Source organism: Echinops telfairi, unplaced genomic scaffold (assembly GCF_000313985.2).
Source record: "Echinops telfairi isolate 266 unplaced genomic scaffold, ASM31398v2 ScPeMD7_7469;HRSCAF=8507_1, whole genome shotgun sequence".
NCBI lineage: Eukaryota > Metazoa > Chordata > Mammalia > Afrosoricida > Tenrecidae > Echinops > Echinops telfairi.
Genome location: NW_022111373.1, coordinates 6,109,120 through 6,122,349, shown reverse-complemented (window position 1 = coordinate 6,122,349; position 13,230 = coordinate 6,109,120). Strand labels below are relative to the sequence as shown.

Sequence of the window (13,230 nt, the reverse complement as noted above, 5' to 3'; positions counted from 1 at the left end):
GAAAGTAGAATATTTGCTTATGGAGGTATAAAGAAACTCTTGGAACCCACCCAGCGGCTGCTGCATCTGCAGGGGCAGCCTTGAAAACCCAGAGAACAGGGCACTTTGCAAAGTGTCACCAGGAGCCAGGAACGACTTGACAGCACATCTTGCTGTATAGTTCGGGGGATGATCAAGTATTCAATAGGGTAGTTAACAATGTAAACCGCGGTAAATTTCCCCCCTTCTTTCTTAGAGGCAGCCTTGTATCACTCAGACTTCATCTTCTTTCTCCTTGCCTGGACACTGGGCTCTCACTATTGTCCAGCTCCCACCTTTCCTCAAGACATGCAGGGAAACACTGTTTCAAGGTCACTTTACCTGTTCCTATTGCCCAGAATTCTCTCCCCCTATATATTCACATCTTAATTCAAAGACCACTTTTTCAGTGGGGCACTTCCTAGCCACTTTTATTTTTTAAATAGCTAATTATTATTTTCCTTATTTCTCCTTTATTAATAGCTTTTTCATTTGACGTGTCTTTTTTTTTTTGCAAAGACAAAAGTTCATGTATTACTGAGTAATCCTGAAAGTCCACAGTTTTTGGGAAATGAACAAATAACACCTAATTTTCATTACCACTCAAGCTGCCCAACAAGTCTATTCCTGAGCAGTATTCTGGAATGCTGAGATTTAATATTTTCTTCTGTTGTTGTTGTTGTTTTGAACTTGTATGCAAATTTGTTTTGGAGTATTTTTTTAAATCATTTTATTGGGGGCTCATACAACGCTTATCACAATCCATACATCTATCCATTGTGTCAAGCACATTTGTATTGGCATGTGTCTTATGTTGTCTATTTCCCCAACTCTGTTCACTGCTGCATCCCAAACCACCACCTAGAAAAGTGCCTGGCATTCAAATAAATATTAACAGACGTCCTTTCAGAAGCACTTAACATAGGAATAGAGTAAGGTAACTGCTACTGAGATAAATTTCAATTTCTGAACCATAAAATGCCATGGATTGGCCTAAAACAAGCATGATGAAAGAAAAATCTACATATAGAATTCCTACAAAAAGTCTAATAGAAATATGGACAAGGGAAACAGACAACACGGAACATACAAAATAGACTATTAACAGATGTAAAAGCATTCAAGCTTAGAGAATTACCCAGTCTAGGGAAGTGTATGGGGTGGGGGGGTGGAATAAGAAAAAGGCACTGCAGCTGGCATTTCAAGCAGAAGTCAAATTCAGAGTTAGGTTAGTGCCTAATGAAAATCGTTTGGAGGGGCCCAGCTGAGTCCATTTTGCAAGTCTAGTGGACATCCACTTCCAAAGTGCAAAGAGGCTTCTGTGTCTTAAATGAGTCCCTAATAAATAGCTGGCTTGTGTAAAGGAGCCAGGTGTCCTAAAATACTGAAGTTCCAATCAACATAGAGCACTGTCTATTCTCCACATAAAATAAGGTGACCAAGACACCTGTGTATTCAAGTTCCCTCTGGGGAATAGCCATTCAATAGAGAAACAAAACCAAAACGTTCCCCTTTTGCTAAACACAGTGTTGTATTTCAGTAATCTAAATATGCCAATGCAAAAGACTTGACAACTCACCCAGGGTCTGATGAAACAAACAAGATACAGGTATTACCCAGCTTTTCAAAATTTCATTTCACACCACTGTGCTTTTACAAAAGATCTACATTAGTACCTGTTTTCTCCAATAAAAAAAAAACTAGAATTTTCACCTTTACTATAAAAGATGAAAAGTAGAACCAGTATTTGTTTTTCGGTGAGCTGCTGAGGAGGCTGAGTGCACCCTGGAGCGGTAAAAGTGGTGTTGCCGCACCCCTTGCCTGGGAAGTACAATCTACATAGTTCATTTCTACTTCATAGCCTGGGTATTTATCAGATAAACCTGGCTTCTACCATCTATTAGTGTGATTTCTAGATTTTGTGTTATTTAAGATGATCTGGCAGGTTATATTTCGTGAGTCTGAGAACAGTAAAAAAACTTACCCATATGAATTAACAGTAGTTGCTTCTTTGCTTTACATATTTCATAGCTTCTGAAAGGTTTCATAAAACACCACTTTCAGATAATGGGGGAAACCTGTACTTACAGGGTTATCATCATACCATGTAGCATTTAAATAAAGCAGAAATTCAGAAATACGGGAAAACATGTATAAGCATCTGTATTAGAAAATAAAACAACAAATGATTACCTAAAGGGAGACCGGAGTGGATGGCATCAGGAATGGGAACCAAGTGTTAAAGAACTTTTCTTGCTGACTTCCAGTCATTTAGAAAAATATAAATCCTGAGTGTTCAGGATTTCAATTCCATCATGCTTAGCAGTACAATGAACCCTCGTTTATCGCGGTTAATTGGTTCTAGACCCTACCGTGATAAATGAAATTCCGCGAAGTAGGATTCCTTATTTGTAAATCAATTATTTTCGTAGTTAGAGCATAGAGGACATGAAAAAACACCCTTTAGTCACCATTACACTCGTATTACCCAATTTATTAAACGAAAAAGGGAAAATACAGTAAAACATTTTGGACGTTACAATTATCATTTATTATATTATTTATGGCATCAAGCGTGTACAGTATGAGCCAATCAGTGGCAGTAATGAGAGCATGCGCTGTTACGCAAAAACCGCGATAGAGTGAAGCCGCGGAAGTCAAAGCGCGAAGTGGCGAGGGTTCACTGTAGTGCTTTTCTGAAGGGCCACGTCAATATTTCTCAAAATGTAGATGTATAAACCATCCTATGATCTACATCTAGGTCATCCATCCTAGAGAAATACTTGCATAGGCGCATCACGTAGTGTAAGAACAGGCTTTACATGAGGCTAAGTATTGATACTGCAGTTCTAGTTCATATATGCAGGGACCTGATTCCAAACAAAACACGTTTAAGCATGCCTTGTGATCAGTGGATGGCTGCAGACAAGTTCTCTCAGAAATACATTTACTTATTTTTTTAGTCTCACTAGGTGCCTTTCCCGCAAAAGAAGGTCAAATCACAGTGGCTTCTGAGGGGATCTTGAGTAAAACTCAAAGCAGAGTCGTCCACTTTGGTTGTAGCAACTGTTTGGGGCATTCCTAAGGGATAATTGTTGATAGATTTTCTCAAAGGACACAAGATCAAGAGGACTTGTTCTGAGGAACTTTTAGGAAAACTGAAAGTTGCATTGGTGAGAAAAGGCCAGCAAAGTGGTGCTGAGAATTTTTCCCCATGAGACAATGCACCCCACCCCCCGCCACACACACACACACATTTGACTAACAAGTTCTATGAGAATTCTGTTGAGAGCGTACCTCATCCACCCTGATCCTAACCTTTCAGATTTCCTTTTGTTCCCCAAACTCAAAAAATCTTTCAACGAAATACAGTGAGTTCTTCAAGGATGCCCACACTGCCAATTTGACACTGGGTAAAGGGAGAAGCATAGAATTCTTTGGGGGAAGGTCAGAAAGATGGAAACAATGTCTTCAGAAATACAAAGACCAAGAAGGAAGATGTGGGGATAGTTTTATATTTTGCTATTTTTGCTTAATAAAGGTTTCTATGATTTCATTGTAGTATTTTTGCATAAAAAACTGTAAATAATCTACTCACTGACGATTGAAAATCACAATTCTATCATATAGTGGGACCCAGTAAGAGTTAAATAGAATGACACCAAGGTCAACTGGCAAAACATGTACAAATAAAGACAACTGCTACATCTACTTTGTTGAGTAGGAAATGGAATAGTAAAAGCAGCTCTTTCTCTCTGTGTGCCCAGAGGAAAAAAGAGTGATGAAAATAAAAAACACATGGGAACAATTAGCCCAATGGACTAAAGGAACCATGCAAACAAGCCCCTGCAGATGTACCAACTGCTCTAGAAGGGTCAGGATAGAGAAGAAAAATGTGCAACAAAAAACGCAAGATCATAAAAAAAGACCAGGCTTACAGGTCAGACAGAAACTGGTGGAACCTGAGAGACTATGGCTCTAAGTCACCCTGAAAGTCTGGAACTAAACTCCCTTCCATGGCTCAATTTTCAGTCAAGCAATAGGCAGGTCTATAAGGAGAGTAATAACACTTGGGAGATCCACACAGCTCACTATTAACCAACTATCTGAGATCCAAAGAGCAGCATTTCTCAAGGGCAAAGCTCAGATGGGTTAGGAAAGGAGGAATGGAACTGGGAAATACAGGGAGGAAATAGGCTAAGTAATAGCAATCAATGAGATGAAACAAAATGAATACGGTTACTAACAACTAATTTGCTCTGTAAACCTTCAGCCAGTAGGTCAATGCTTACGATGACAGTACCACCAGGCTCATTAAGTAACAGAAGAAAAAAAAGTTTTACAGAGAATGAGGTCATCTATGGATGTTGATGTGATTATGGATGTTTGAGAGATTATCAAAACATATTGTTTAAAGTTGCAAAATAAGAGCCCATATGTAAAAGAGGACCAATAACGATGGTTAGTTGTGGAAGGAAGCAGTTAAGGCTTCTTCTATACCCTACAGTATCATTTAAAAGTATCCAACCCACTGATGTTGAGTCGATTCCAATTCAGTGACCCTACAGGACAGAATAGAACTGCCCCATGAGCTGTAAATCTTTATGCAAAAACAATGCCACCCACATGGCCAGTAGGTAAACCATGGACTTACCTAGTAGCTGGGCATTTAAACACTGCACCACCATTACGCCTAATATTCAAATAGCATCCAAAGAAATTTAAGAACTTTCAAGTTCAGAGTGATTTTGAGTGTTAAGTTTTATACTAGACTGTTGAATTTTGAGTATTAGTCAATCAGTGATTACATTCAAATAAAATCTGTATCAAATGTTCATATAGGAGCCCATTTTTAGAACGTTTACTCTAAAAAGAAATTTACTTCATCATACCACATGCTAGTCTCAGAATAAACCATCTACACACAAAGGGACAATGGAAGTGTTTAATTAAAAGTTAAATTTGTGAAAAAGTCCAAATGACCCACCGTAAGAATGAAGACCTTACCTTTTTTAGTATTGCTGCATTAACATTTGGTAAAGGAACTGGATCATCATCTCCTTCATCATCCATTCCCAAATCTAAAAACAAAACAAAACCATAAGATTCTCCATTATTTCCTCATTCCATTATAATACTCACACCAACCAGGCTGTTTCAAATAAATAATGTAAAAGACATATCTCAGAAAATAAAACTATTGTCATGCTGTCAATTCTGACTCAAACCAACTCTACAGGGCAGAGCACAAGTGCTCCTGAGTGTTTCCCAGACTGCCAACCTTTATGAGAGCAGACTGCCTCGTCTTTCACCCACAGAACAACTGGCTGGTCTGAACCACCTAGTCCAACAGATAACACCATGTGAAGTCCACAAATGCAGGAGCATTCTATAAAGGGAGTTCTAATTTGGAGGAAAATGTACTTCATAAACTGGATTGAGATGAATGGATAAGTATCTGGAAAAATATTAAAGCTGACGCTTTGGTATTCGTACTCTTTATACCAAATTGTCGAGGTAAGCTGTACTCAGAACCTCAACTTACTCTTATGTGAAGCTGTGTGTACACAACAGATCACACAGCCACCAGCAAAAACACGGCTAGCAGCTCTATACATACTGAAATCATTTCTTTCAGGTTTTAGCAGTATATAATTACGTTTAAAGTGTCTCCTATAGGACACATAAAGAACTTTAACAAATGGTTTATCTTGTGCATGTTATTACCTATAAATAAATAATCTATAGGTTTCCCTGCGAAGATGACTTAACTTTCAGACTCTCAGCGTGGTCAGTGGATCCCAAAGAAAAACTTATGATCTACAGTACATAAAGACTCCAAATATTCCTCAAATGCATCTGCTGTGCAGTTTCTACTTGACTATCAAGAGATGCTACCTAAGTTATTTAATTTTAATTTCATTAAGTTAATTAAGTGGGCATTGAGTCGATGCTACAGGGTCATCATAGTGACCCTGTAGGACAGGGAATTGTCCATCCCTGGGAGTTTTTTCAAAGATTGTAACTCTTTGTGAGAGTAAAAGCCCGTCTTTCTCCTGCTGATCTTGCAGACTACAGCCCAATGAGTAACCATTATGTCACCAGGACTCCAAGTCACTTAGTAGTAAGTACCAAAATTAAATACCAACAGTAATTACAGCAGTGTATTGGTTGTAGCAGAGTATCATTGATGCAAACATGACCAGTGTTAAGTAAAATACTTAAGTTCATAACATATGTTAGGTGCTGTACTAGGAAATGAAGATTCAGGAGTGTGTAGCATGTTCTAGAAACACTTAAGAGCTGGGTGGAGAGCAGATGACCTCATACAACAAGGAGCTCAAACAAAGAGCTCAATAGTAAAAGATCCTGGTAAATTTTGGCTGCTGTCATGGGAGATGAGGGTTGGAGATAAGGCTAATAATCCAGAAACAAAATGGTGGCTTGGACAAAGTTGGTAGCTAAGGAGAAGTGGACTCATTCTACGTGCATCTTAAAGACGGAACCAGCAGGATTTGCCAGCAGATGGGAAACAGAAAGAACATGAGTGATATCTCAAGGATAACTCAGGTTTATGTCATAAGCAACTGGAAGGATGGAATTGCCATCAATTAACTTGGGCAAGGTTGTCAGGGAACTGCATGTTTGAGTTGGGAGAGGGATCAAGAACTCTGCAGCCTAAGTCTAAGTAAAATGTCTATGTATTAGATATCCAAGGGGGACAGTGACAGAGACCAGAACAATAGATAAGTTGTGAATTTGCATATAAATGGGTTATAATGCTATGATAACACTAGACAAGATAACCAATGGAATGAGTAAAGATACAATTTAGAGACCAATGGATCAAGTCCTGGGGGAATTGCGACCTTTAAAGATGGGAAGACAGAGGTTATAAGTGGAGGTAAGGGAAACATCTTAGAAGGCATGTAAAGAAGTGATCAAATATAGGTCTATATGCTAAGTAAAAAATGACAATATTTGATAATATGAAGGTCAAATTTGACAGGCATTTCCAATGGAAGGAAATGACCCCGTCTCAGCTGAAACTGGCAATGTCTTTTCAAACTCAACTTGAATCATGTTTTTCCCAAGCTAGTACATTTTCAGTCAAAGTATAGGAAAAGAAGTTATAAAATACAAGTACATGGGGAAGTAAGACATTACAGGAAATATAATACAGAACACTAGAGCCTGTAAGGCCAAAGTCACATGAAAAATAAGGACAGTGTGGTTATAAAGGACTACTTCTCTAGCATTTAAACTGAAGCCGTGCTTTCCTGCTTTTAGACTGAATGCACAAGTAGCAACAGCCATTCCTTCTAGCTATTTAGTTTCCGGAACTTCTGACAGACATCTGTATCCTGACACCACTCCTGGGACCTGAACAAATCAGCCAATCCACATGTACACATGCCAAGATTTTCTCTTCTGATTGTCCTGAGTTTAAAAGGTTTTATTTTTTGTTTTCTAAATCACATAAAACCCCAAACGAGAAATACTGCAGACACAAAACAAGGAAAGCAGTTTTGTTCCTCATGAGTTCATTAGCCTCAAGAGGCTAGAATCCTATATAAGTCATCTTACTTAAGATAAAGCCAGATCTCCAAAGGCTAAGGAGGAAAGAATAATTTAACTGTTATCATTAGCTGACCGAAGACCTGGTGGTGTTATGCACAAGGGTTACGCACAAGGCTGCTGACCACCTAAGGCCCGCAGTTCCAACCTATCAGCTGCCCTGTGGGAGAACAATGAGACTTCTGCTCCAGTAAAGATTTACAGCCTTAAAAATCCCCCAGGGGCAGTTCTGCTCTGTCTGAAGATTCACTGTCAGAATCGACTAAGTGGCAGGGAACTCTGAGTTTACCAGCTTACTTGCGTGGCTTAGAAAACCTACAAGGAGTCCTATGACTTTCAAATGCCAAATGCTTCTTTGAAGCAACATAGGACAGATTAGCGTGTCATTCACTAATTAAGGTGAAATAAAAAACACTTTCACTGCTCAATTTTGGTATCAGTTTCTACATCTTCTAGATAAAGCCTTACTCATCTGCCTTAGTAATACCGTTTCTCCGAAAATAAGACAGTGTCTTATATTAATTTTTGCTCCCAAAGATGCGCTAGGTCTTATTTTTCCATGAAGAATACGGTACACATTTGTTTATTGCTTATTAAAAGAGACCCTGCACTTCCTGTCTGCTCCGGCTGCGCTGCGGCCAACAGTGAGCTGTGTGCCGCACGGTCCAGAGTCCAGAGTTACGGCAGCTTCAGGGGGCCTTATTTTCTGGGGTGGGGGTGGGGTGCCTTATATTTCAGCGACAGGCAAAACTGTATGTAGGTCTTATTTTCAGGGGATGTCTTAAACTTTTGGGGAAACAGGGTAGGTGGATTGCTTTCACACTATGAGAATGACCATACCATAGTTCTGTATTCAACAGGCACTTGATGAACAGTGACTGAGATATACTAAGGGGTTTACAACTTCATAGAAAAAAATCTAAGTATTCAAGGCATCAGGATACAGGACTCTAATTGCCACATGCCTGGTATCAATTACCAAAAAGAATTTTATGTTTAGCTTTTATCAGAAAACAAATCACATACTCAGACACAATCGTGGTGATGATAGTAGAATACAACTCTTCTTGATTTGATTAAGCTATCTAAAGTTTATATGTGAATTCTATGCCAATAAAACGGTTGGAGAAAAAACAGAAGACACTGAAATTCTGTCTCTGCCATACCTAAATATCTGTTAGGCCTAGCCTCTGCCACACCTCAATACATTAGCAGTCCTAATTTCTTCTCTTAAATCCCTCTAATTCTTTCTACAGTTGATACCCCACCACTTCCTTCTGACTTCGACACTCTTAATGACCAATATGACCACCCCACTGCCTGTACCCAACATGGCTGCCAGCCAAATTCATCTACTCCCATAACCTGCCACATAGAGCAAGTCTATCTCTAGCAGTCTACAACTCAGGGGCTAAGAGCCACAGAATACAACTGCCTAGATGGCTACCTAAATCTTTTGAAGAAACCACAAACATAACATCTTCAAGCATAAAGTCATTTCTCCTCCATTCTTCTCAAATTTGTTCTCCTATTCTGCCAACTCCAGTATCATAATCTCATTCCTATCCCATAATAAAAAACCCAACTATACTTTCCCCTAATATGCTCTATCTACTCCATCTCAGAATGATCTCTGGGAGCACCCAAATTTTGAACTCTCACCTCACTAGTAATATATATCATTCTCTCCCCACAGATCTGAGAGTAACACCAGTCTAGATGTAACCCACAGTGCCTCTGAGCATATACACACATTAGTGTACACAGCCCTTAAAGCAAAACCATACTTTAGCTACCTTTTTTCACCAACATATACCTATGTCTGACATCTAACTCCACTCTTATTATCTATAAAGCATAGCTTTTGATTTCTCTAAATACTTCCGGCATTTTTTGTCTAGAATATTCTTCACTATTAGAAAGTTACATTTTAAGTTTCAAATATTTCAGGATCTGCTCACCTTTTTGTTGGGCTGCATATACACTTTACAGTAATTTCTTAGGAGTGACAAAATACAAACAAAAGAAAAACTTATTAAACACACACACAGAGACATCTACTTAGCTTACCCTTTGACACAAGAAGCTTGCTTCAAAAGATGCTCTATAATACAGTACTATGTGAGAAAGTATACATTTTCTGGAAGATTTCATTTATCATTAGAAATTTAAAATTATTTGAAACAGAATGGCCCTTGTCTGAGACTTGGAAATTGTGTTAACTCCTGGCCTCATCCACTTAATCAGGAAACAAAAGCCCTAATTCAAACAACATAGAAAGGGTGACCTGCATCAGAACAACGTATTTAATAAAGAAAAATGCGTGACTTTTACCCCTTCTTCTCCTTGAGCATCTGTGGGAAATAACTGCTCCTACAAATTCAATATTCATGTTGTCGCATATACGTTTCATCTTCTTTCTTCGCTCCCATGTTTTCTAATAAACTTACCTTCCAACATGGTCTTGATAGTCACAGATTGCTTGGCAATTTCCACATCGACTTCAAATATCTCTCCATCAGAACTCTGCAACTTAATTGAAGGCATCTAAAAAGGGTATCATGATGAATTTAAAGGGTATTAGTGAGTCAGTTCTTTTAAAATTTTTTTTGTTTTTGAGTCAGTTCTATATGATACTTTATCACATAGTTTGCCAAAAAATCTTTAACTTTTCTATAAAATACTAAGAATCTGCATTATGTAACCCTGTAAAACACAGCGGTTATTTCCCAGATAGCCTGTACCTTTCTACAGAAACTATTCCAAAGTATTATTTCTTGGAAGAGAAGCACTTAAGGCTTGCCTTATTGATGTGAATTATATTTTAAATGTCTGGGCAGGCACCATCAGCCTCAGTGAAGGTTTGCAGGTCGCTATGATGCAGATCATGCCCCAGGGGCGTTTCCAGAACAAGACTAAATAGAAAGGCCTGGCAATCCACTTCTGAAAAACCACCAATGAAAACCCCACAGATCATAATCCACAACCGATCATAAGGGTTGCACACGTAGCTTGCCATCATGACAGACTCCTCAGCAGCTAACAACATGAAAATGGGCCAAATTCTGCCTGCCCTTCTTCTCCCAGTGAGTACTGACCACTCCCCTTGTGAACAGTTCACTGCAAATCAAAGAAAGGTCCACCTACTATTTAAAAAGTCACTAAATTGCGCAGTAAGACCTACTACCAGTGATTTCAGACCTAAAGAACAGATTGGTACACTTATGTTTGGATCAATACAGCATCATATAATTATCATAACTTATTTAGGAGAAGCAGACATCAGTACAATTCCCTAAACTAAGGAGCTGGAATTTCACAGACTTCTTTATCTTTCATTACTGACTATTCAGGTGTCCAAGCTTAAGATCTTCTGCTAAAATTTCCACAATAACCTATTAGTTGCTTTTTAAAAAAATGTATTTACTAACTCAAATTAATTGAGTCATTAGGAAAACAAAATCCCTTTCATAAATATTAAGCCATTAAGTTCAAAGGACTTGAGTCCTGGGAAAAAGAAAAATCCCATTAAAATGTGAAGTTCTTAAGGACTATTTTGTCTTCAATTTTTTTTTTTAAGACTAGCAATACCTGACTGTAAAGATTAATTCAAAACCTCTTTTTGAAACCCCCACAGAGAGCTTTCAGATGCTTCTGATGTATTCATAATTCTGTGTGTGATATCACTATTTACTACCTTAAAGAACCTGAGGATGCCTTCAAGCTATATTATATTAAACCTTGTGAGTTTGCATACAAGCATGGGATTTAAAACACTTACTGCACTCACCCTAGGCTCAAAGACATGACCTAACGCATCAGTTAAAATGTTCACTTTGCTGAGACCACTGTCCCCATTTCTCAAATAGCCAAGCAGTTAAGGAACCAAAAAGGTACACCTCTGCTTAAAACCAGCCACTGAAACAGCCTGCTGTCATGGTTGGGGAGCATCGGATTTCACTTATCAGTTTATAAACATACCTACTCCTCCATGTTGCTTCGTGGTTGCCAACACAGGTGAAACCCCAAAGTCAGTTAAATGTTTTAGTAATAGGTAATACCACCCACTTGAGGGGGAGCCGGGTGAGGAGGCTACAAAAGCATTATCTATACTTTATCCTGAATTATGGGCTGTAGTACAAAAAAGTATTAATTGCCAGAAGGGTGCTGATAAAATTTTTTCTGAAAGGGGGAAGTAGGCCAAGTAAGTCTGGCAAACTATAGTCTTAGTAGTGTACCTTTTTATGCATGAAAACCATTAAAGTAATACTCCCAAAGCACCTTTAACATTGTAAAACAGCAATGTTTTGATGCTCGCTGCCAAGCAGCACTCCTTTTGCTATGGTGGATCACTGTTTAAACCAAGAGTTTTTTTATAACCCAGGGAATGCATCTCTTATAATGGAGAAGAGCAGAGCTGAACTGGCCAGCAGAGAACCCTCCTTCTGGCAAGGCAAGCACGGACGGTATCCAGCAAAACGAAGTATTTTAACACTTGCCCAATTGTAACTTGCAAAGCATGTTCATGCTCTTTCATTAGCCGTACTGGAAGGAACATTCCAGGATCAAAGTCTGACAATGCAGTTGATACAATTACCTTGAAGCATATTTCTTTCAAACAGCTCACAAGAAATACCAAGATCTGCTTGGTCACAGTCAAATTTGGTATTGGGTTACTCTCCAGGGAGCTGAGATCTTATTCAATAGCAGGAGGCAATCAATCCGTTAATCTGTAACGTGATGCACTTTGTAATCCTAGACTTACTCAAAGATAACTTTTTCTTCTTTTCTCTCTTAGTGTTATACTGCTGGAACTAACTGCACAATTTTCAGGTAAAAAGGGATGGAATTTTAATCTGACATGCCTTCCAGACCTTCCCTGCCATCTTTTTGGTCCCTTAGAAATGAAACCGCCCTCTCAAAACAAACCAAGCGCTGCCAACAAGTCGACTCGACTCATAATCACATCACAAGGGGCAAGAAAACCGAAAAACAAGCAAGCCCGCGCTTGTTTTAAATTCGGACCCCTCTTTGGAGACTGCAAGGTGAAGGGGCCGGCATTGTTCGACATCCGCTGGTGACGCGCCATTGAACAGTCCATCTTGCCGCAAGACCCGCACCTGAAATTTCCAGTAAGAAGTGAACCCAAGCCAGAGACTGCGTGTTAACTTTTACAGTTAGGGTTCCGAAGGCGGACCTCTACGACGAGGCGAGCTGCGATGTAGAACACTTGTCTACTCGGCTCCAGGCCGTGGCAACACAATGGGGAAAAATATTCAGAAGGAGGGTTAGCTGCTGGCAAAGACTGGGCCCCGAGACACAGCGCAACCGGCCAGGACCGGTCGCTAGTGCTGCCAGATCCACTGCGGAGAGAAAGGACGGGAGCCGCGAACCCAGCGCTCCCACATGACACCACCGCCTCACCCCCCCCGCCCCCTCCCCAGACATGGACACACGTCCACTGCTAAAGAACCCCCAATTCAAAGCCTCATCGCCACCCCGCCTAGGTCCCCGGGCCAGCAGGTTCAACGCCAGCAGTCTGTGGTCTTGTCCTGGGCCTCGCGGCCGGCCGGACTCTGCGCCGGTGGACGCTCGCCTCACGCAAAAATGGCCCACCCCGGGGCTCGGCTCGCA

General features: G+C 39.8%; 1 protein-coding gene across 1 annotated transcript in view; it reads right to left on the bottom strand.

The window, feature by feature from the left end:
* SKP1 (S-phase kinase associated protein 1) overlaps positions 1–13,230 on the bottom strand; it is a 16,908-nt gene that overhangs the window by 3,300 nt on the left and 378 nt on the right. The window contains exons 2-3 of the mRNA XM_045285041.1: positions 10,047–10,143; positions 4,999–5,099 (exon numbers count right to left, since the gene is read on the bottom strand). Of these exons, the coding sequence (XP_045140976.1) occupies positions 4,999–5,099; positions 10,047–10,143 (198 nt within the window). The remainder of the gene's footprint in view (positions 1–4,998; positions 5,100–10,046; positions 10,144–13,230) is intronic.